General features: G+C 47.8%; 1 protein-coding gene across 1 annotated transcript in view; it reads right to left on the bottom strand.

Annotated features, from left to right (window-relative positions):
• lars2 (leucyl-tRNA synthetase 2, mitochondrial) overlaps window positions 1–25,277 on the bottom strand; it is a 143,141-nt gene that overhangs the window by 57,074 nt on the left and 60,790 nt on the right. Inside the window, 5 exon segments of the mRNA XM_072510080.1 lie at window positions 1,693–1,830; window positions 4,490–4,588; window positions 10,465–10,748; window positions 12,508–12,623; window positions 14,994–15,098. Of these exon segments, the coding sequence (XP_072366181.1) occupies window positions 1,693–1,830; window positions 4,490–4,588; window positions 10,465–10,748; window positions 12,508–12,623; window positions 14,994–15,098 (742 nt within the window).

Below are 25,277 nucleotides of genomic sequence, written 5' to 3'. Positions count from 1 at the left end.
AACTTCAGAGAGGCTGGATGAAACAATCAAGGGTTCGGGCGGCACGGGGGCGCAGTGGGTTAGCCCTGCTGCCTCACGGCGCCGAGGTCCCAGGTTCGATCCCGGCTCTGGGTCACTGTCCGTGTGGAGTTTGCACATTCTCCCCGTGTTTGCGGGGGTTTCGTCCTCACAATCCAAAGATGTGCAGGGTAGGTGGATTGGCCACGCTAAATTGCCCCTTCATTGGAAAAAAATGAGTACTCTAAATTTATTTTTAAAAAGAAACAATAGGGGGTAGAGAGATCAAAGAGAACGCAAGACCATGTGAGGGGGGGGGGGGGGGGTAGCTGCTTAGCTATCCCAGAAGACAGTATGAAGCTGGTAATATCTCCAAGCAGATAGTATTGTGGCTGGTATAAACTAAATTACACTGAAATTCATATTCTTCACCTAGATGGCACCTTTGACAGTGCGGCACTCCCTCAGTATTCGCTGGGGGGTAAGCCTAGATCTTTGTGCTCAGGTCTCCGGGCTGAATGGTCTACACTGGCAACTATTTCTTCTGATCTTATGCGTGGGACTCCTCTGACTCAGGGAGAAGAACACCTCTTATTAGATCTTCCCTTCCATTTTCTCGGTCACAAAACGGGAGCCGTTCTCATCTCACTTCCCACAGGTGAAGTGCTCTGAAGTCAAGGGGACTAGTCGACTCAACACAGACAAAGCCTCACTGCCCGACTAGCATTGGCAACTTCAAACAGCAGGCACAGCAGGACACTCATCAAGCTTGGCGACTGGACTTTGAAAGATGAACTATTCTTGCGAAGCACTTGGGAGATACTTCGACGTGAAGAGGCACGGCTGCAAGTGTTATTTTACAATCAAATGCAAGCTCACCTACCAAGTAGCCATCGTAGCCAAATGGTCCCAAAAGGTGTCCAATACATAGAATCCTAGAACACCTACAGTGTAGGAGGAAGCCATTCGGTCCATCGAGTCTGCACTGACTCTCCACCCTATCCCCATAAGTCTTTTGGACACTAAAGGGCAATTTAGCGCGGCCAATCCACCTAACCTGCACATCTTTGGACTGTGGGAGGAAACCGGAGCACCCGGACGAAACGCACGCACACACACACAGGGAGAACATGCAAACTCCACACATTCACCCGAGGTGGGAATCGAACCCGGGTCCCTGGAGCGATGAGGCAGCAGTGCTAAGCACTGTCCCACCCCAGTACACATTTTGTTCAGTTTAAACATTCCCCCCCCAAAAAAAAACGGGGGGGGGGGGGGGGGGGGGAATAATACGCTGGCCATGGTCAAAAAAGCCCGTCAGCTGGGTGTTTTGCCAGATAAATCAGAGGAAATATCCGCCTTCGGGGCACATCGGGTATAAGCAGAGTTTGCAGCACTGCAGTAACAAACCTCTCCCACTGGAGGGCACTTTGGGATGTGTACAGCTCATTGGCACCCCCTCGGGGCAGATGCCCAGAACTGCAGCAGGGGGCAGTCGATTGGCCAGTTGCACATTTCGTCGACACTGGCACATCACATCAGCCGTAAGCAAAAGAAATAACCTCCCGGACATCATGGTGCGTTGTTACTCAAACGAGCCAGCATGATAACTAGGTTACAGACCACGAAACCCTATGACACAACCACGGTTATACAATTGTTTGTGACATCTTTCTGCGGAGCGGTGATACCTGCCTGTATTTCACCATGTTTTGATCATTGCAGAAATGACTAATAAATCTTGCATAGTACAGATGCATGACAGCATGTTCTTTCCCTCCAATGTACAGATCTACAGGCATCCAGAAGTCCGCTAGCGCCTTATCAAACGGTCTTGGAAACAAATGAATGACACACAGTTAGTGACGCACTATATTCACAGCCGAGGCATTGTTTTTGGAACTTACTTGGAATATGCATAGAATATTCAATCCTTGGTCAAGGGAATATAGGAACAGGAGTGGGCCATTCAGCCCCTCGAGCCTGTCCCACGACGGACCATGGCTGATCTGTGACCTAACTCCATTATATCTGCCCTTGGCCCATATATCCCTTAATGTCTTTGCTAAACAAAAATCTGTCTATCTCCAATTCAAAATTAACATCTGTTCTAGCTTCAGCTGCTGTTTGCTGTGGGAGAGAGTTGCAAACCTCTACCACCCTTTGTGTGAAGAAGGTCTTGCTAACATCGCTCCTGACCGGCCTGGCCCTAATTGTTAGACTATACCACCTTGTTTGAGAAACTCCAACCATAGATCATAGAATTTACAGTGCAGAAGGAGGCCATTCGGCCCATCGAGTCTGCACCGGCTCTTGGAAAGAGCACCCTATCCAAGGTCAACACCTCCACCCTATCCCCACAACCCAGTAACCCCATCCAACACTAAGGGCAATTTTGGACACTAAGGGCAATTTAGCATGGCCAATCCAACTAACCTGCACATCTTTGGACTGTGGGAGGAAACCGGAGGACCCAGAGCAAACCCACGCACACACGGGGAGAACGTGCAGACTCCGCACAGACAGTGACCCAAGCCGGAATCGATCCTGGAGCTGTGAAGCAACAGTGCTAACCACCATGCTACCGTGCTGCCCATAAGAAACAACATCAAAGGGCTCGTCGGGGATTTGAACCTGGGACCTCTCACATTTTCATGTATCACAACCCCCGAAGCGAGAATCTTACCCCGAGACCAACGAGCCGGTTCAACCAGTGGAAGTAGATTGTCCACCTTGTCTTTTCTGTTAATATCTTAAGTACTTTGACCAGATCAGCCCTTGACTTTCTAAATTCTAGCAAAAACAGGCCTATTTTGAATAATCTCTCCTCATAACTTAACCGTGGTCCAGGTATCATTTTTGTAAACCCATCTTGCACTCCGCCCAAGGCCAAGATATCCTTCCTAAGGTGTGGTGCCCGGAACTGCTGACAGTGACTCCAAGCGGGGTCTAACCAGGGTTTTGTATAGCTGCAGCATAATCGCTGTGTCTTTATATTCCTGCCCTCTAGATATAAAGGCCACCATTCCATTAGCCCGTGTAAATTATTTTCTGCGCTTGTTTGAGGCATTTTAAGGATCCGAACCCCCAAATCTCTTCGGACATCAACTTTACTGAATCTCTTTCCATTTAGAAAGCGTCTGCTCTTTCCATTTTTTGGTCCAAAATGGATCACCTCACAAAGTTTAAGAAAAATATAACCTATACATTCCCTATTCCCCACCTTTATGGAATAATTGGGGCGGCACGGTAGCACAATGGGTAGCACTGTGGCTTCACAGCTCAAGGGTCCCGGGTTCGATTCCCGGCTTGGGTCACTGTCTGTGCGGAGTCTGCACGTTCTCCCCGTGTCTGCATGGGTTTCCTCCGGGTGCTCCCATTTCCTCCCACAAGTCCCGAAAGACGTGCTGTTAGGTGAATAGGACATTCTGAATTCTCCCTCCGTGTACCCGAACAGGCGCCGGAATGTGGCGACTAGGGGCTTTTCACAGTAACTTCATTGCAGTGTTAGTGTGAGCCTACTTGTGACACTAATAAAGATTATTATAATAATTGGTTGCCAAGCAACCCGAAGAAGACTTGCACCATTATATGGGATTATAGGATCCTGCTACAGCCTTCATACGGGATACTCAGTTACAACCATATGGGTGAAAGGTGACATTTTATCCTCATTTTACCCTCAACCTCAAAGAAAATGGTTTATATAGCTCCTCCTCCCTCAGTAAGACTTCGCAATTATATCCCAAACCCGGAAGCGAAGCAGATTAGCCCAATCCCGGAAAACCCTTCCCAGATGCAGCTCGCAGGGGGGTGAGTGACACCCCCGCTCTCAGCTTCAGCGCACAAAGCGAGTTACCCCGCTGAGTGTCAAAATGAACTGTAATTTGTCCAACGGGTGTAATACTGTCAACAGACCGGCACCATAAGAATTAATTGTCCGTAGGAAGTGATAAATTCGGAGGGTGAACGGAAAATGCCCAACGTTAAAGGTCAGGGGACACAAAAGGGTGGACACCATGCTGCAGTTGTATAGAGTTCCAAACAGACTGCCTCCACAGTACTGCATTCAGTTCTGCAATCCACACCTCAGGAGCTAAAAAAAAGGGGTACGGGCGTGACATAGAGGAGGTTTGTAATACCTTGTGTTTAGGTTATGGGATGGATTACTTGAGGCGTCTAAAAGAATTAAAGGATTGGATCGGGTAGAGAGATAGGATTGCCCAAAAAGGGGTTACTGGGATAAAGGGGATAGGGTGGAGGCATGTGTCTTAAGTAGGGTGCTCTTTCCAAGGGCCGGTGCAGACTCGATGGGCCGAATGGCCTCCTTCTGCACTGTAAATTCTATGATTCTATCCCAACCGGCCGCACCATCCCTTTATGGTTCGCGGGGGGGGGGGGGGGGGGGGGGGGTTGGAAACGGCAACCAACCGTTTTAGGCGAGAAGATTATAGAGAGATAGAAAAATGTAATAAGTCGCTTTGATACTTACTTTTCACTATTATGAGAGTCTGTGTATCTGTAGTAATACCATGCTGAATCCACAAAGGTATCCATGGTATCTGTCTCTCGCTGGGCAACTCCCTTACATCTGTGCGGGGAAGAGGCAGGTTACACAATCTGCGGCTTCCAGTGTCAAACAGTTCAGTGATTAAACCCCACGGAGAAAACCGCTGACCGAATCGTAACACCGTAACTAGCTATACCGTTCCGAGCACTGTGAGTAAGCAGCAGGTAAAGGGACTGTACCAAAGCAAAAGGCTGCAGGTGCTGGACATCTGAAATTATAAACTAGAAAGCGCTGGAAATACTGGCAGCATCGGTGGAGAGGGAAGCAGAGCTGACGTTTCAGGGCAACGATCTTTCAACAGAACAGAAAGTACCTCGAGAAAGCGTCAAGCAATAACCTGCTGCAGCACCCACGAGCGGACCACTGATAAATCCAATGGGGAATTCAGGAGCAAAGTCTTCAACCCAGAGCGTGTTTAGGATGTGGAAATCGCTACCAGGGGGCAGTTGAGGTGGCTAACATTGATGCATTGAAGGGAAAGCTGGATTAAAGAGAGGGAGAAAGGAACAAAAGGATAAGTTGATGGGGTTAAATGGGGACGGCTCGCCTGCAGCAGAAACACCAGCATGGACCGATGGCCTGATTCGGTGCTGCAACTACTTTGCAACATTAATAATTAGGGCGTTGACTGCTCATTTCTCCAGTGTGAATTGATCTGCTGTCTACCATATGGGGCTGAATCGGCTGTGTATTAACAACTGACTGATAGCCATGGTTGGTTTGGAAAATGCTGGTCAGGGACATCAGGAGCCTATTTTTCAACTTTCTTCTTGCAACAAAATTTACAGAAACCAGACCAACCACACTACAACAGACCAAGTAATAATCTAAAAGGAATACAGGGCTGACGTCACCAAAACACGTCCCTCCATACTAAGATGTCTCCCAGGGTTAGGGATAGCTTTGAAACAAAGGGATTTTCTGTGTGGATGAAATTTAATGGAAGAACCTAGTACACATTTTTTTATTCATTGCTGGCCTGCGTTTGTTGCCCATCCCTAACTGGCCATGGTTGGCTTGTTAGAACATAAGAACTAGGAGCAGGAGTAGGCCATCTGGCCCCTCGAGCCTGCTCCACCATTCAATGAGATCATGGCTGATCTTTTGTGGACTCAGCTCCACTTTCCGGCCCGAACACCATAACCCTTAATCCCTTTATTCTTCAAAAAACTATCTACCTTTATCTTAAAAACATTTAATGAAGGAGCCTCTACGGCTTCACTGGGCAAGAAATTCCATAGATTCACAACCCTTTGGGTGACGAAGTTCCTCCTAAACTCAGTCCTAAATCTACTTCCCCTTATTTTGAGGCTATGCCCCCTAGTTCTGCTTTCACCCGCCAGTGGAAACAACCTGCCCGCATCTATCCTATCTATTCCCTTCATAATTTTATATGTTTCTATAAGATCCCCCCTCATCCTTCTAAATTCCAACGAGTACAGTCCCAGTCTACTCAACCTCTCCTTGTAATCCAACCCCTTCAGGTCTGGGATTAACCTAGTGAATCTCCTCTGCACACCCTCCAGTACCAGTACGTCCTGTCTCAAGTAAGGAGACCAAAATTGGACACAATACTCCAGGTGTGGCCTCACTAACACTTTATACAGTTGCAGCATAACCTCCCTAGTCTTAAACTCCATCCCTCTAGCAATGAAAGACAACATTCCATTTGCCTTCTTAATCACCTGTTGCACCTGTAAATCAACTTTTTGCGACTCATGCACTAGCACACCCAGGTCTCTCTGCACTGCAGCATGTTTTAATATTTTATCATTTAAATAATAATCCCTTTTGCTGTTATTCCTACCAAAATGGATAACCTCACATTTGTCAACATTGTATTCCATCTGCCAGACCCTAGCCCATTCACTTAACCTATCCAAATCCCTCTGCAAAGACTTCCAGTATCCTCTGCACTTTTTGCTTTACCACTCATCTTAGTGGCGTCTGCAAACTTGGACACATTGCCCTTGGCCCCCAACTCCAAATCATCTATGTAAATTGTGAACAATTGTGGGCCCAACACTAATCCCTGAGGGACACCACTAGCTACTGATTGCCAACAAGAGAAACACCCATTAATCCCCACTCTTTGCTTTCTATTAATTAACCAATCCTCTAGCCATGCTACTACTTTACCCTTAATGCCATGCATCTTTATCTTATGCAGCAACCTTTTGTGTGGCACCTTGTCAAAGGCTTTCTGGAAATCCAGATATACCACATCCATTGGCTCCCTGTTATCTACCGCACTGGTAATGTCCTCAAAGAATTCCACTAAATTAGTTAGGCACGACCTGCCCTTTATGAACCCATGCTGCGTCTGCCCAATGGGACAATTGCCATCCAGATGCCTTGCTATTTCTTCCTTGATGATAGATTCCAGCATCTTCCCTACTACCAAAGTTAAGCTCACTGGCCTATAATTACCCACTTTCTGCCTACCTCCTTTTTTAAACAGTGGTGTCACGTTTGCTAATTTCCAATCTGCCGGGACCAGCCCAGAGTCTAGTGAATTTTGGTAAATTATCACAAGTGCATTTGCAATTTCCCTAGTCATCTCTTTTAGCACTGTGGGATGCATTCCATCAGGGCCAGGAGACTGTCTGCCTTTAGCCCCATTAGCTTGCCCATCACTACCTCCTTAGTGATAAGAATCATCTCAAGGTCCTCTCCTGTCATAGCCTCATTTCTATCAGTCACTGGCATGTTATTTGTGTCTTCCACTGAGAAGACCGACCCAAAAAACCTGCTGTTCTGAGCAAGTTTACTCTCATAATCTATCTTACTCTTCTTTATAGCTTTTTTAGTAGTTTTCTGTTGCCCCCTAAAGATTTCCCAGTCCTCTAGTCTCCCACTAATCTTTGCCACTTTGTATGCTTTTTCCTTCAATTTGATACTCTCCCTTATTTCCTTAGATATCCACGGTCGATTTTCCCTCTTTCTACCGTCCTTCCTTTTTGTTGGTATAAACCTTTGCTGAGCACTGTGAACAATCGCTTGGAAGGTTCTCCACTGTTCCTCAACTGTTTCACCATAAAGTCTTTGCTCCCAGTCTACCTTAGCTAGTTCTTCGCTCATCCCATTGTAATCTCCTTTGTTTAAGCACAAAACACTAATGTTTGATTTTACCTTCTCACCCTCCATCTGTATTTTAAATTCCACCATATTGTGATCGCTCCTTCTGAGAGGATCCCTAACTATGAGATCATTAATCAATCCTGTCTCATTACACAGGACCAGATCTAGAACCGTTTGTTCCCTCATAGGTTCCATTACATACTGTTCTAGGAAACTATCGCGGATACATTCTATAAACTCCTCCTCAAGGCTGCCTTGACCTGGTTAAACCAATCGACATGTAGATTAAAATCCCCCATAACTGCTGTACCATTTCTGCATGCATCAGTTATTTCTTTGTTTATTGCCTGCCCCACCATAATGTTACTATTTGGTGGCCTGTAGACTACTCCTATCAGTGACTTTTTCGCTTTACTATTCCTGATTTCAACCTTATCCTCCATAGCACTGATGTCATCCCTTACAATTGCCCGGATGTCATCCTCAAATAACAGAGCTACACCACCTCCCTTACCATCCACTCTGTCCTTCAGTATGGCCATTTAAGTCAGGCCAGGTTGGGTTTTTACAACAATAATGATTTTTATGGAATTCAAATTTCACCATCTGCTGGGGTGGGATTTGAACCCAGGTCCCTAGAGTATAGCCCTGGGTCTCTGGATTACTAGCCCAGCGACAATCCCACTATGCCACCACCTCCCCTGTATATAATCTGTTCTAGATTCTATAAGTAGAAGTTTGTAAATATATGACTGCACCTTGACCTGAGCCACCTCCTCCTCTTCCCTCTATTCCTCTTTAGCGCTGCCTGGAATTGTGGAAATTTACAGCACCAGAGACCATTCAGCCCATCATTGCTGTGCTAGCTCCCCGGAAGAGCTATTCACATCCCTATTCCCCTATAATCTGCTTAGATTTGTCTATTTCATCGGCAAATCCTGTTACAAGTGGTCATTGTTTCTGGTAAGGCATTCCACGTGCTAACAATCCGCTGCGTTTAGAGAAAAAAATCTAACTGCTCCCCTTTTCTCCTTTGGTCTTGATGATCTTGAATTTATAACCTCTAGTTATGGACTCGATCATCAATAGAAATAGTTACCCTCTGATTTACCTCACTCACACCAGTCACAGCAGGGCTGATTTCCTGGACTTTTTCTTTTATTCGTTCCTGGGAAGTGCATTTATTGTCCGTCCCTAATTGGCCTTGAGGGGGAGGGTAAGAGTCAACCACATTGCTGTGGGTCTGGAGTCACGTGTAGACCAGACCTGGTAAGGGCGGCGGATTTCCTTCCCAGAAGGACATCAGTGAACCAGATGGTTTTTACGACAATCGACAATGGTTTCATGGTCATCAATAAGACTTTTAATTCCAGATTTTTTTTGTTGAATTTAAATTTCACCATCTGCAGTGGTGCGATTTGAACCTAGGTCCCCAGAGCATCAACCTGGATCTCTCGTTTACTTCCCCCCCCCCCCCCCCCCCGGCAACTTTTTTCCAATTAAGGGGCAATTTAGGGGGGGGGGGGGGCGGCGGCGAGACCCACGCGGCCATGGGGAGAATGTGCAAACCTCACACGGACAGTGCAGTGACCCGGGGCTGGGACCGAACCCGGGTCCTCGGCGCTGTGAGGCAGCAGTGCTAACCACTGTGCCACAGTGGCGCTCTTTGCTCAACCTCATAATGAAAGTAAATAAATCTAATCCAGATTCTGATCTTATGACTTTGGTGCATCAAATGTCTGTAATTGCACCAATGAGGCCTATCCTTAACCAACACGGTCAGAATAATGGTTAAAACCTAAATCAGATTTATGTCGACTGGCCACAAAGGCAATGCGAGCAGGGAGGCGATAGTAACCCCCAGATTCTGTTGCTAACTCATTGCTCTGATCCTTCTGTATAAAAGTTAGGTGAGAACCTTAGAACATGAATTAACGTTATCTGCACATTTCACATCCAAGGGCGTGCGAGCTCCAGAGATCCACAAAACTACCAGCGTCCCCAAAAAAACCCCTGTAATTATCAGTCTAGCGATGACCATGAGTCCATTGTCGACTGTCGTAAAAACCCCTCTGGTTCACCAAAGTCCTTTAGGGAAGGAAATCTGCCGTCCTTACCTGGTCACCTGGTTTAGCACAGGGCTAAAGAGCTGGCTTTTAAAGCAGACCAAGGCAGGCCAGCAGCACGGTTCAATTCCCGTACCAGCCTCCCCGAACAGGCGCCGGAATGTGGCGACTAGGGGCTCTTCACAGCAACTTCATTTGAAGCCTACTTGTGACAATAAGCGATTTTCATTTCATTTTTCATTTCATGTGACTCCAGACCCGCAGCAATGTGGTCGACTGCTGAATGCCCCCCTCAGGGCCAATTAGGGATGGGCAATAAATGATGGCCCAGCCCACACCCCATGAACGAAGAAGGAAACGGGTGTAGTCCCGGCAGCACTGGAATAAACCAGAGTTCTTTCTTTTGCAAACCCAGCTGACCAAATTGTTCTATTTGCGCTGTAGAGTCGGTGCAAACTGAACAAGTCACTTGCTCATGTATGGCTGGGAGAAAATAACATAAACGGTTGGTTAACTCTCACACTGCAATTTATTGTACTTTTAGAAATTAAACTTCCTCGCCTCATCAGTTACCTCTGCGACCTATTTCCAATTCTCTTTAAAATTAGTCGCAATGGGACATCGAGCGGAAACGTTAATTCTGGCACGCCTCTCTCCACAGACCCCGCACCTTTCCGGCAGCATTTTCTGTTCTTATTTCGAGAACCACCGCAGCAGTTTTTATTCAGCACCGAGGAATATTTGACTTACTTGGGACAGGTACAGTTGAGCCACTCGGAGGCCGTCGTCAGTGGGGAAAGTCCTTTGGCTGTAAGCGACTTAATCTTGGGTAAAAGCACAGGTAGGTCTTCGCAGGGGACGGGCACAGCGCCACAAGACTGACAATGGACGATGGGAATGGGGGTGCCCCAGTAACGCTGCCGAGATATCAACCAGTCACGCATCTTTGGGCTCGTCAGGTAGCCACCGATCCCAAGCTCTCTTGCACGTTTCAAGATGGCTTGAGTTGCAGACTGTCTATCAAGCCCGGTAAACTGAAAGGTTAAACAGTCCGAGATTTATTTTAAATACTTATGTAACAATCTGCCATCAGTAAGCAAGCTCTGAAGAACACCATTTTTATAATGTTTGACAAATTCCTGTTCTAAAAACATAACACCATTTCCCAGTTCCCTACAATTTCCTTCTTGTTCCAAGATATTAGTGATCCACTGAAATAGTTCAATGCTCAGTGTATAGATATTTATTTATTATTATTTTAAAAATTTATTTTTAGAGTACCCAATTAATGTTTTCCAATTAAAGGGACAATTTATCGTGGCCAATCCACCTAGCCTGCACATCTTTGGGTTGTGGGGGCGAAACCCACGCAAACACGGGGAGAATGTGCAAACTCCACACAGACAGAGCCGGGATCGAACCCGGGACCTCGGCGCCGTGAGGCAGCAGTGCTAGCCACTGCGCCACCGTGCTGCCCGTGTATAGATATTTATTACCAACAATCGATAGTGGCTAATAATTCATAATCACTGCCAAACACCCCCTCTGGTTCTGAAAGAGTAATTTTATATTTACAGAATGTTGAATTTCTTCATCAAATTCTGTGCATATTTTCTTTTAAAATTACGTTTGCGATATTTTAACTTTTACCTAAATCCCATGAGTGTCCCAAATGATGGGATTTCATGGTTTTCAACACCTAGTTTGCTGTCCGTGGGAATACTCCATTGTGATTAGCCGCCAAGTCTTCTTGGTGACATCACTGCCGTTGGGTCACCTGGAGCGCACCTCGATTTGGCTCCAGGTTCAAACTGACGACGGGCAAAGGGACATTCGTGCCAGAGAAAGAGATCGCGAGATTTGGGGGACAACTTTCAGTGGCGCCAGTGGCAGGCGCCGTCATTTCGCAGCTCAACGCGAAATCTGGGCTCATGGATCAATTTCTGATCTAGATACTGGATGCCCAGTATTTGACATGCTCATTTAAGTTGTTCAAATCTCATTCAAGCAAACGCAACCTGATAAAACCTCCCAGCTCAAGGAGCCAAATTTCACAGAGTTCACCAAGACTTCCCAGACTGATCATTGGGATTGGCAGGATTGTCCTCAGAGGGAAGACTGAGTCTGTGGTCTCTTAGCATTTAGAAGAATGAGGTGTGGTCTCATTGAAGCGTACAAAATTCTTACAGGGCTCGACAGGGTAGATGCAAGAAGGCTGTTTCCCCTGGTTGTGTGGTGTGGTCTAAAGCCAGGGGACATAACTCTCAGGATAAACGATAAGCCCATTCGGGCGGAGAGCAGGAGAAATTTCTTCACTCAAGTGGGTGGTGAGTGTTTGGAATTCTCTAACCCAGAGGGCTGTGGAGGCTCAGTCATTGAGTACGTTCCAGACAGATCAATAGATTTCTTGATACCAAAGATATCAAGGGATATGGGGATAGTGCGGGAAGATGGCATTAAGGTGGAAGATCAGCCATGGTCTAGTTAAATGACGGAGCAGATCAAGGGGCTGAATGGCCTACTCCTGCTCCTATGTTCTTATAGCAGAGACCAATTCAGCAGACTTCCATCGATATTGATGCTGCAACATCAAACATGGAGTACAGGGGCACAACTTGTCAAAGCTAAATCAATCGCTAATTTTAAAGGGATTGACTAACTTCCCTTTCGTTTCCAGTTGGATTAGCTAATCAGAGTTTGTCAGTGGGTGCCTTGCTGAGGGTGAAAACCCATTTCCAGCGTTAGACTAGCCCCGAGTGCCGAAACCACAGCTCCAGCAGTCACCTCACTAACCTCGGCAGAATTCCGTAACTGCTCCGTGCCATCAGACAGGGTTTCAAAGACCTCGCGCCACTCCAGACCCAACCGCTTTGCGACCGCTGCATCTTCCGGACTAACGCTGGGAATACCTTTGTTGAGAGGGGCAAAACGGAAGGAATTGTCGGACAACAGTAAGCAACATTCCTGTCCTCTCAAAACTCTGCCATATCTTCGGCGAATTTCCCTTCTCCTTCCTCGGAATTGCAACGCCCCTACCCTTTCCCTGCGGCGTCAGAACGAGGACCGCGGAGTAACTGAGGCTTCACCTCCACCAATCCTTTTTTGTTTTTGTTCTTTTTTCATAAATTTAGAGTACCCAATTATTTTTTCCAATTAAGGGGCAATTTAGCATGGCCAATCCACCTACCCTGCACATCTTTCGGGTTGCGGGGGTGAAACCCACAGACACGGGGAGAATGTGCAAACTCCACACAGACGGTGACCCAGGGCCGGGATTCGAACCCGGGTCCTCAGCGCCGTAGGAAACAATGCTAACCACTGTGCCACCGTGCTGCCCAACCTCCACCAATCCTGATCTCAGGAGTGAGGCAGGGGATGACCGTCTCTTTCCCCTCCCCCCTGCACCGGGGAAGGACCTCATTGTGGCCATTGCTGGGCACGTGTGTGCAACACTGCTGCAAACACACTAACGACACCCGCTTACTTCAAAAAGGGGCCAAGAGGGTCTGGCAGGGATTTAAGGGGTCGTCTGATTCCGGAGTTGCTTTCATGTACCCTCTACTCTCCTGCATTCATTAACTTGGTGGCAAATTAGTTCTGCTGTTGTAGGTCAAATAAATCTTTCCACCCTCCACCTAACCGTCCCCAATAACAAGTGAAATGGAAATAGCTGCTGCACCCTATGGAGGTTAGCACAGGAGGTTCTTACACCTAAACAACAATGTGCATTTGTCTAGTGCCTTTAACATAGCAAAACATCCCCCAAGGTATTTTACAGCAGTATAACCAAACAAAATCAGACGGCAAGCTATATAAGGAGATATGGGACAGCTGAGCAAACGTTTGGTTAAAGAAGCAAGTTTTAAGGAACATCTTAAAAGCAAGAGGAAGTGCCTGGGTCGGCGGGGGACGCCACAGCGCCTGGGCCGGCGGGGGACGCGACAGCTCTAGGGTGAGGGACGCAAAAGGTTACACAGTCCTCACCCAGGCTTGTTTGTCACTTTGCTGCTCCCTACCAGGCCCTGGTCCCCTGCACTCAATCGCAGTTACGCCTTCCCTACCCTTTGGGGGGTGGAGGAAAGAGGAGTGCGCGAGATATAAATAAATACGAAACAAAAATCCCGAATTTTTTTTGTTTGAAAAGAAAATCACAGTACCATAGAATTTACAGTGCAGAAGGAGGCTATTCGGCCCATCGAGTCTGCACCGGCCCTTGGATTGGAAAGCGCACCCTACCGAAGCCCACACTTCACCCTATCCCCGTAACCCCATCCAACCTTTTTTGGACACCAAGGGCAATTTATCATGGCCAATCCACCTAACCTGCACAGCTTTGGACTGTGGGAGGAAACCGGAGCACCCGGAGGAAACCCATGCAGACACGGGGAGAACGTGCAGACTCCGCACAGACAGTGACCCAAGCCGGGAATGGAACCTGGGACTCTGGAGCGGTGAAGCAACAGTGCTAACCACTGTGCTACCGCGCTGCCCAGGTTTTTGGCAGATTTTTTTGTTTGCCCAATGCCGTGAAACATCCGCTAGGAAGGTCTACAGGAGATAGATAGATAGATGTTTACAGCATGGAAACAGACCCTTCGTCCCAACTTGTCCAGGCCGCTCAGTTTCTATCACTAAGCTAATCCCACTTGCCTGCATTTGGCCCATGTCCCTCTATATCCACCCTGCCCACGTAACTGTCTAACTGCTTTTTAAAAGACAAAAATGTATCAAAACACAGAGCATCGCCATAATCTGGATTAACCATTCAGTGAGGGCCCACACTCTAGACACTGGTCACGTTGTAACGTGTGGCAGAGTCCCTGAAATTTCCGTTACACATTTTGCAAACAGTTTTATAAAAAAAGCACAGTTTATAAAGGTTTTATATCAAGGTGTTTCATGAAAAACTGTGCTTGGAAAGAAGAGCCGCTTTTTTTTGCCAGATTGAAATAACCAACCGATGCGACGCCCTGGATATCGTCTTCCGCTGTATCGGAGACGTAAAGGTCTGCCGTACACATTTCAACAAAGGCCTCCACAGCAATACAACTCTGTCCTTCTACCTTTTTTTTTAAAAAAAGAAAATATTTTATTGCATTTTCACATTTTAACACATCAACATTTCTTAAACATCCACGTGGGGCAACACATGCAAAAAACCCCCCCCCCAAAAAAACAATGTCGAGGAGGGAAGCAAATTGCAAAACTGGCACATTTTACTGCCCCCCCCCCCCCCCCATATCAAACAGGACAATGAGAAACAGGAATGGTTGGCGTACCTATCACTGCGTCTAAGTGGCCTTCAAACTCTCTCTGGGCTGAAATGACAACAGGAATCTCCTGGCCATTTAGAAGGTTCACCCCCGTCACTGGCGTCTGGCAATCTTGAAAGCAAGCAATAATGAATTGTGGTGAGGCATGTAACAGATCATTTCCTTTTCAACACTTGTGTGGGTGCTTATCCGTGAGGGGAGCTCATGGCCGACAGACAGCAACTGCGATCTCTCTTTCTGACCTTTGCCCTCAGCAGTCGGAGGCAATTCAGGTCCATCAACGACGGCGATAATATTTCCATTTATATAGGAAATGTCCTGATGAAAGATCACACACACCTTGACACAACAGATTACTTGCTGAACGACAAATGACTTGGATGCGGAAGAAAAATCGATTGAAGACAGACAAGACACGGATGGAGCGAGAGCGAAAAAGCAAAGAGCAAAAGGGAGGACAAGAGACGGAGGAGTTAGTGACAGAAATAAGATAGGACAAGCGCAAGCGTGAAAAAAAGGGAACGGTGATGAATGTGAGTGAACGCTGTTCAGATAAAACACATCCATCAAAAGAAGAAACTGGGGCCTGTTTGTCTTGTTCATGGATTTATTTATAAAACCAGCGCAACATCGGTGCAGACTCCCTTTTAACTTCAATCCGGCCCCTGTGAAATCATCTCTTGTGCAAATTTAAGAATAATGCTCTAATCTTTCTCCAATTAGTAACAGCTGCTCTCCCTTCCAACTAGAGCATTGTACTTTTTTTTTTAAATCACTGGATTGAAACATTAACAAATGCCGTACAGATTAGATGTCAACTCCTGGATCTGAGTACACAATCCAGGGAGATGGGTGGCAGTGGGAGTGCCCAGATTCGATTCCCCACTGGGTCACTGTCTGTGCGGAGTCTGCACTTTCTCCCCGTGTCTGCGTGAGTTTCCTCCGGGTGCTCCGGTATCCCCACCACAGTCCAAAGATGCGCAGGTTCGGTGACGAGTCTGCGGGATTAGAGTGGGGGAGTGGGCCTGGGTGGGTAATCTTTCGGAGGTTCCCCGCAGACTTGATGGGCCAAATGGCCTCCTTCTGCACTGTAGGGATTCGATGATTCTGAGACAAGGTGCAGCATGACGTACATACTGCATTGCTGGAGGTTCTGCATTTCTGTTGCAACAGAATCAAAAGGGTGTCAGAGATCCCACAGCATTTTCCACTATGGGCGGCACGGTAGCGCAGTGGTTAGCACTGTGGCTTCACAGCTCCAGGGTCCCAGGTTCGATTCCCGGCTTGGGTCACTGTCTGCGCGGAGTCTGCATGTTCGACCCATGTCTGGGTTTCCTCCTTGTGCTCCGGTTTCCTCCCACAGTCCAAAGACGTGCAGGTTAGGTGAATTGGCAGTGATAAATTGCCTTTGGTGAACAAAGGTGTTGGGTGGGGTTGCTGGGTTACGGGTATGGAGCGGAGGTGTGGGCTTAAGTGGGATGCTCTTTCCAAGGGCTGGTGCAGACTCGATGGGCCGAATGGCCTCCTTCTGCACTGTAAATTCTATGTCTAAGAGTGAATTGTGCATCTTGTTCAACAACCTTTCCCTCAACCAACATCCTCATAAAACAATTCATTGGACATGCACTTCATTGAATGTGTTTCTGTTTTCCTTATTCTTTCCGAATAAAGGCTACAATTCATTGCCGATCACTAATTTCCCCGGACTGAGTGGCCAGGTCATTTCAGAGGGAAGTTAAGAGACCACTTTACTGTGGTTCTGGAGTCACATAATGGCCAGACCGGGGAAGGACGGCAGATTTCCTTTCCCCAAAAAAGGACATTTGTGAACCAGTTGGGTATTTATGACAACTGGCAATAGTTTAGTGGTCAGCATTACCGAGGCTTGCTTCCCACTCCAGGTTTTTATCAACTGAATATTAAATGCCACCAGCTGTCATGGTGGGATCTGAAACCATGTCCCCAGCGCATCATCCTGGGTCTCTGGATGACTAACCCACTGACATTACCACATGGCCACCATTGCCCCCATGTGCTCTGCGGAAAATGGCTCTGCGATGTGGAAGCATTGGAAAGGGTGAAAGGAGATTTACCAGGATGCTGCCTGGATTGGAGGGTAGGTCTTAAATGTTGAGGGAGCTAGGGCTTTTCTCATTGGAGCGAAGGAGGTTGAGAGGTGACTTAGCTGATGTGTATAAGATGATGAGAGGGATAGAGTGGACGTTCAGCGACTTTTTCCTCGGGGGGATGTAGCTGTTAGAAGGGGGCATTACTGACGCCGAGAAGGCGTTTGATCGGGTAGAATGGGGGTACCTGATGGCAGTGCTGGAGCGGTTTGGGATTGGACCAAGGTTTGTGAACTGGGTAAAGCTATTATATAAGGAACCGAACGCGAGTGTCCGCACAAATAATATCAGTTCGAGATACTTTTCTCTCCACCGTGGGACGAGACAGGGATGTCCTATGTCCCCCCTGCTGTTTGCACTTGCGATTGAGCCGTTGGCCATCGCATTGAGAAGTTCGGGAGCATGGAAAGGAATAGTGCGTGGGGGGGATAGAGCATAGGGTGTCCTTATATGCCGACGACTTGCTGCTGTATGTGTCGGAGCTGAGTGCATCGATAGGAGGAATATTGGAGCTACTGCGGGTATTTGGGTCTTTCTTGGGGTACAAGTTGAACCTAGACAAGAGAGAGTATTTTGTGGTGTCTCGGCCGGGGGTGGGGGCAGGGGAGGGGGGGCTGCCATTACGTAGAGCAGGGACTCATTTTAGGTATCTGGGGTTGCAGGTTGCCCGGGAGTGGGGGAGGCTTCGCAGGTACAACATCACTAGTTTGGTGGGGAGAGTGAAAGCCGATCTGGCAAGGTGGGACGGCCTTCCTCTGTCACTGGCGGGTCGGGTACAGGCGGTTAAAATGAATGTGTTGCCGCGATTCCTGTTTATTTTTCAATGCCTACCGATTTTCCTGCCAAAGTCTTTTTTCAGCGAGATTGAGGGAAGGATTACCTCATTCATATGGGGAGGGAAGGTGGCTAGAGTGAGAAAGGTGCTGCTACAAAGGGGAAGGCAGGCAGGGGGTTTGGGTCTCCCGAACCTGTTGTACTACTACTGGGCGGCGAATGTGGAGAAGGTGCGGAGCTGGGTCAGAGGGGTTGATTCTCAGTGGGTCAGAATGGAGGAGAGTTTGTGCAGGGGGTCGGGGCTGAAGGCACTTGCAACAGCGCCGCTCCCGATAGCTCCGGGGAAATATTCAGGGAGTCCGGTAATAATAGCTTCATTGAAAATCTGGAGGCAGTTTCGCCAACACTTCGGGTTGGGGTTAGGGTCAAGGGAAATGCCTATTCGGGGGAACCACAGATTTGAGCCAGGGAGGTGGGATAGAAGTTTTCGGAAATGGGAAGAGAAGGGGATTAAGACGCTAAAAGATTTGTTTCTTCGGGGTCGGTTTGCAGGATTGAGGGAGCTGGAAGCGAAGTATGGGCTAGAGCAGGGAGAAGTGTTTAGGTACATGCAGGTTCGGGATTTTGCCAGGAAGGAGATACAGAGCTTCCCAGAGGAACCGGCCTCCACATTGCTGGAGGAGGTGTTGACGACAAGGGGACTGGAGAAGGGGGCAGTGTCAGCGGTGTACGGAGCTATTCTGAAAGAGGATAAGGCACCACTGGAAGGGATCAAAGCAAAGTGGGAGGAAGAGCTGGGAGAGGTTATAGAGGAGAGGGTCTGGTGTGAGGTGGTACTCCGGAGAGTGAATGCCTCCACCTCATGTGCAAGGTTGGGGCTGATACAGCTGAAGGTGGTATATAGAGCGCACCTCACGAGGGCGAGGATGAGCCGATTTTTTGAAGGAGTAGAGGATGTGAGTAGAGGGGGGGGGGGGCTAACCACGTTCATATGTTTTGGTCCTGTCCAAAGCTAGGGGAGTACTGGAAGGAGGTGTTTAGGGTAATTTCCAAGGTGGTGCGTGTGAAACTGGACCCGGGTCCCCAGGAGGCCATATTCGGGGTGTCGGACCAGCCAGGGTTGGAAACGGGTGCGGAGGCAGATATCATGGCCTTCGCCTCGTTGATCGCCCGAAGGCGGATCCTGCTGGGATGGAGAGCAGCCTCTCCACCCAGTGCCCTGGCGTGGCGGGGGCACCTGTTGGAATACTTGACCCTTGAGAAGGTTAAGTTTGAACGGAGGGGAAGCTCGGAGGGGTTCTACAAGTCATGGGCACTACTTTATTTTATTTTTTTAAAAGAAGGGGGCATTACTATAAGGTTCATGGTGGAAGATATAGGAGGGATGTCAGAGGTAGGTTCTTTACTCAGAGAATGGTTGGGGCGTGGGACGCACTCCCAGCTATGGTAGTGGAGTCGGACACTTTAGAACTTTCAAGCGGTTATTGGATAGGCATTTTGCCCCAAAAGGGCCTGTACTGTGCTGTAGAGATCTATGTACTGCAACAGAACACTTCAAAGCAAATCAGAGCATGCGAAGCACCTGTAATTCCTCTGAGAATCTACACCACTTAGGATCCGCTTTAACTGCAATTACTCAAGATATTGATTTAAATTAATATCATTCGTGGTCACCAGTCTTGTATCGATATTTATTGGTTCATGTCTTGCGGCATTGTTCACGTGTCAAGTAACAAAATACCTCTTCTTCCCCCTACCCCACCATGCACTTTCACACTTCACTCAAATTCTTTTTATCATTCAGAGAAAAAATTCCATTTACTTTTTACATTTTGTTGCAGCGTTAGTAATGCGCATGAGAAATTGGATAGGTTTCAGTGTGAAATAAAAAACACCTTCTGGTCAGTTAGTGAAGGCTCTCATGAATACTAGGTGTTTCTCAGTTGAATGCACCTCAACACTGTGCACTGATATAGCATCTGTAATCCAGTTCTGCCAGCGAGCGGGCGAGAGAGAACGGGTGCACGAGAGGGCAGAGATGGAGGAATTTAGGTCCCATAGCCATTGCAGTGTCCAGCACCTTCAGCTGTTTCTTGTTATCACGTGGAGTGAATCAAATTGGCTGAAGACAGGCATCTGTGATGCTGAGGACTTCAGAAGAGGATCTTTTATTTAGTACTTTTAGCTGAAGATTGTTGCAAATGCTTCAGCCTTATCTTTTGCACTGATGCTCCCCCATCAGAGGATGGCGATATTTGTGGAGCCATCCTCCTCCATGAGTGGTTTAATTGTCCACCACATTCACGGCTGGATGTGGCAGGACTGCAGAGCTTAGATCTGACCCCCTGCTGTGGAATTGCTTAGCTGTGTATTGCTTGCTACTTATGCTTCTTGGCACGCAAGTAGTCCTTCACCAGGTTGACACCAAATTTTTCGGTATGCCTGATGTTGCTCCTAGCATGCTCTCCTGCACTCTTCATTGAACCAGGGTTGTTTCGCTGGCTTGGTGGTAATGGTAAGAGTGGGGGATATGCCGGGCCACGAGGTTAGATTGTGATTGAGCAGAATTCCGCTGCTGCTGATGGTACAAGTGTCTCAAGTTGCTAGATGGTGCCACACAACACGATGGAGGCTATCCTCAATGTGAAGACGGAACTTGGTCTCCACAGGGACTGTGCAGTGGTCACTCCTACAGATGTGGACACGGACAGATGCATCTGTGGCAGACAGGTTGAGTGGGGAATACCGTTGAAATGTTTCCCAGTCCAACTATTGTGTGTGAAACCAAATAAACTAAATTAAAAGAATTCAGGGACAAAGTAATAGGGACACTGCCTCAAACAAAAGACAAATCACAAATTAAACTTAAACTAAAATGTGATTAAAAGGGTAAATAAGGCCCCTCGGCCCCCACTGTGCCCCATGGGCACAGAGGACCTCGATGGTGCCAGTGGACACCTCATGCTCCCTCTCTCGGGGCATCCGCCCCCAAATGTAGCCGCAAACGCCAGGTCAGACGACCCCTTCAGTCGCCCGCTGCCTTGACCTGTAGGTGGCAAGTTTGGCCAGGCCTAGGTGCAGTTTCACAAGGGGGCCCTCCTCCCTCCCCGCCCCTCTCCGCACCGAGTGCCTGCGGATCAGGAGCGTGGGACTGAAGTGAAAACAAAACTGCAACAAAAGGTTTTTCAAATAACTAAAAAAAAGGGGCTGCAGTCGAAAACAACCGTTTCCCATCCCAAACTCAGGAAATGAAATGAAATGAAAATCGCTTATTGTCACAAGTAGGCTTCAAATGAAGTTACTGTGAAAAGCCCCTAGTCACCACATTCCGGCGCCTGTTCGGAGAGGCTGGTACGGGAATTGAACCGTGCTGCTGGCCTGCCTTGGTCTGCTTTCAAAGACAGCGATTTAGCCCTGTGCTAAACCAAATACCGTGGCCAATTGTAGCGCCTGCTACCGCCTGGGGTGGGACGACTAAATTCAGCAAGGCTCAAGATTGGAAACTGGGGCCTATCCAGTCTGTGCATCATATGCACATTTAATCACTGAAACTCTTTTTAATAAGGCCTTTGTTTGTACAGCATTTCTAAAGAAAATGTCATGACTTGGATGATGAGCAGCAATACGAAACCCATTAGTTCAGTTGTCAAATATAACCACAGATGAAAACAGTGGCCTTTGGGCGGGTGGGATGAGCATAAATACCACAAATTGTCAGCAAAATAAATAAAATCATGTCATCAAAGTAGAAGTTGTCCATTTGCAGTGACTGTGATGATTAGGTACCGACAGCCCTGTTGTGTATCTTTGAGCAAAGCTACTAGTTTCTCAGGGAAAGCACAACAAAAGGAATCGCATAATGACGGTCGGTCAAAATAGGAGCTAAAAAGGAAAATCTGACACTTTTAACGCAAAGAAAACAGACCGAACTATAAACCAGGTGGGGCCGGGCTGGTTTAGCTCAGTGGGCTAGACAGCTGGTTTGTGATGCGGAACAAGGCCAGCAGCGCGGGTTGAGAATTCTGAACTCTCCCTCCGTGTACCCGAACAGGCCCCGGAGTGTGGCGACTAGGGGCTTTTCACAGTAACTTCATTGCAGTGTTAATGTAAGCCTGCTTGTGACATTAAATAGATTATTATTATTAAATGCAGAGGGCTGGATGAGTGAAGGCGTGTGAATCATCAGCAGTTTAGCTTCTTTGTACACGGGGCCCAAGGTGTTTTACAGGACCGCAGTACGAGAAAGACCGTTCCACTGAAAATATTTACGGGCAAGTTACACTTTCCCAGTCGGCAGATGTCTTGACAGGACATTTCCGAGTGAGCCAATGACAATTCACAGAAACGCAGAGCGAGCGCCCAAAATAAGTCAATCACAACAGGAAGTCCTTCAAAAGGCAGCAGAGCTAAAAAGCAAAACAATCGCTTTCTATTGTGGCCAATTCTTTTTCTCGTCAGTCCAAATATCGCTGACGGTCCTTTTAAAAATGAACGCGACTCAACTGGTTGCTGGGGGGAAAAATATCACACCGTCCATACTGGGTCTTCTGGTGACAGAAGGAAGGACATTCCTACGCGCAGGCGCTTCCTGTTGGGAGACTAAGGTCCCATGACAACAACTTCCTCCAACTCTGTACTAAAAAAAACACATCTGCAAAAATTAAATCCCACTGCTGGAAAATTGCTGCAACTTCCTGCTCAAACACCATCACTTGCCAAACATGTCCTCGCCCGTAACACTCCGCGATAAATTGACTTAACAGCTTTTCTCCAGTCTGCCTTGGCAGAAATGGACTCAAATTTCAATAACTTCGCCAAATTGGGGCTACAACTAACAAGAGAACAATGTGAATGACAGTATGAATACACCCAACTTCTGTATTGTTACCACAGAATATTCAGTAGGACCGAAATGCCAGTCACCTGTTATTACATATCTTCAGACTGTATGTAACTGCTTTGTATTAACTTCTCACCAATGTGATTTGTGACATCTGGGGTTGGTTCTCCGAGACTAAGTGCCGACGCCAGTGTGGGAACGGTGGCCTTTTACGACCGAACAGAACGGCGCAAAGTTGCCACCGAGCCCCCATCTGCTGGGGGGGGGGGGGGGGGGGGGGGGGCTAGCAGGCCCGCTAGCTACCGATACGGCCAGAGAATTGCTGGGTCCGTGGCCGCGCATGCGCAGGGCGGCGGCCTGCAGCGCGGACCCGTCGGGGGCGGAGCAAGGGGGGGGCGGGGCCAACAGGTAACATCCTGAGGCCGTCCATACGGCGTACTGGAGTGCGCCGTTTGGAGGGGGTCAGAGCATCGCAAAAGCGGCGCCAAAGTGGATTCTCCGGCCGATCGCCGAACGCGATTCTGGCGTCGGAGACGGGAGAATTCTCCCCCCTGGGTGAGTGGGGGAATAAAAAAAAGCAGGGAGCCAGTAACAAACAGCTTTAGTAATAAATACACAAAGAAAAGCAGCCCCGTCACTGGAATATTGCAATCCACATCATGCTGACCTGTCCCACGTATTCGCTACAATAATTAGTGCAACACCACCAGATTGCAATTGAGAAGGACACAACTGTGCTATTGCCCAGTGAGAAAATGTCCACATATACATCCACTTTATGTTAAAATCCCCCCCTTCTCATTCTATGAGCTTAGCTATCAGAGGGTCAGGGAAAACTAGGTGGGAAATTATCGCCATATGGTCGTCGGCCCCGGGGTGAGAATGGCACTCGTAGTGGTTTGCCTGTACCCCTTCGTCCAAACATGCCAATGTCTGGGGAGGAATGGTAAAGGGGAGAAGAGGCGGCAAGATAAGAATAAACTGCCGAAGGAGCGGCTCGCATCGAAGGATTCCCCCATCTGCGTTTCTGGTCGCATCATCTCAAACTCACATGTGAAGCCGATCTAATTCAGCCAGGCGACAGGGCTGCTTCAGTTAGCCGGAGGGCCCTTAGGTGAGGGAGAGGGAAATTCCACCAGTATCCCCACTTCCGAACACAGTCCAGTAAGTTCCAGAGGAAAAGACACACAGGCGTCGAAAGGATCCGCCAGTCTTCAGGGCCCAGACAAGGGGGATAAACCCCAACTCCAAAGAACAGAAATGCTGGGCTCAAGAACGTCAAGTCTGTTTGGCTCGCCACAGATACTGCCAGACCGGCTGAGCTTTTCCAGCACTTTCTGTTCTTATTTGTGAATAATGGCTATCCTGGGCAAGGTAAGAAGATTTGAACACAGCGTGGAGAAAAAAAAGACTTCAGTGAGGGGAGAGTAAAGTGAAAAATATGGAGCTTGAGGGAAAGGACAGCAGGGTGCAGAACAGAATGAATGAATGCTACTTTCCTGCATGTCACAGCAAGCTCCATTTATCACACAGATACGAACAAATTAAGTAAGAACAGTAAACACTGCCAGTCCCCTGGACAGTAGGCCTTTGCATTACTGGTTTTGCACAGGTTTAGGTAGAGAGATGAGAGGATGTAATATTGGAACAATTTTGGTTTCAACCAGATAGGATGAATGTGTTGGAGGCGGTTGAGGAGGTTTACTAGACTGACCCTTGGAATAAGCAGGTTGTCCTACGAGGAGAGGTTGGATAGACTAGGCTTGTTTCCACTAGAGTGGGTAGTGTGCTGGTGACCTGACTGCAGTATACAAGATGGGGGAGGTCGTGGCATAGTGGTGTTGTCACTGGACTAGAGACCCAGAGTAATGCTCTGGGGACACAGGTTCCAATCCCACCACTGCAGATGGTGAAATTTAAATTCAATAAAAATCTGGAATTAAAAGTCTAATGATGACTATGAAACTATTGTCGATTGTTGTAAAAACCCATCTGGTTCATTAATGTCCGTTAGGGAAGCAAATCCGCCATCCTTACCTGGTCTGGTTTGGCCTACATGTGACTCCAGACCCACAGCAACATGGTTGATTCTTAACTGCCCCCTCAAGGGCAATTAGGGATGGGCAATAAATGCTGGCACAGCCTGAGCCCACGCCCCATGAACAAATAATTTAAAAAAAATTATCCTGAACAGTCTTGACAAGGTGGATGTGGAAAGGAGGTTTCCCCTCGTGGGTGAGTCCAGAACTAAGGGGCACTGATTTCAATTAGTGGTCGCCCTCATGGGACAGAGAAGATGAGAATTGTTTTCTCCGAGAAGGTTCAGTGACTTCGGAACTCTGCCTCAGAAGGCGGTGGAGGACTGAATTAAATGAATGAAAGTCACCCCCCCCCCACCCCCCAACCCCAGTACCATGGGCTGCTCCCCCCTTTTGAGAGAGAGCTGATTGGTGGTGATTGTAGTGAATGTATAATTACTGACAATTCACCAGTGCACTGTATTATGTTGTTATGTTATTAACCCTGTGGGTTCCACCTATGGGCCATTGT

This window comes from Scyliorhinus torazame, chromosome 6, assembly GCF_047496885.1.
Source record: "Scyliorhinus torazame isolate Kashiwa2021f chromosome 6, sScyTor2.1, whole genome shotgun sequence".
Taxonomy (NCBI): Eukaryota; Metazoa; Chordata; class Chondrichthyes; order Carcharhiniformes; family Scyliorhinidae; genus Scyliorhinus; species Scyliorhinus torazame.
The sequence above is the reverse complement of the archived record's forward strand: the minus strand, read 5'-3'. Positions and strand labels throughout refer to the sequence as shown.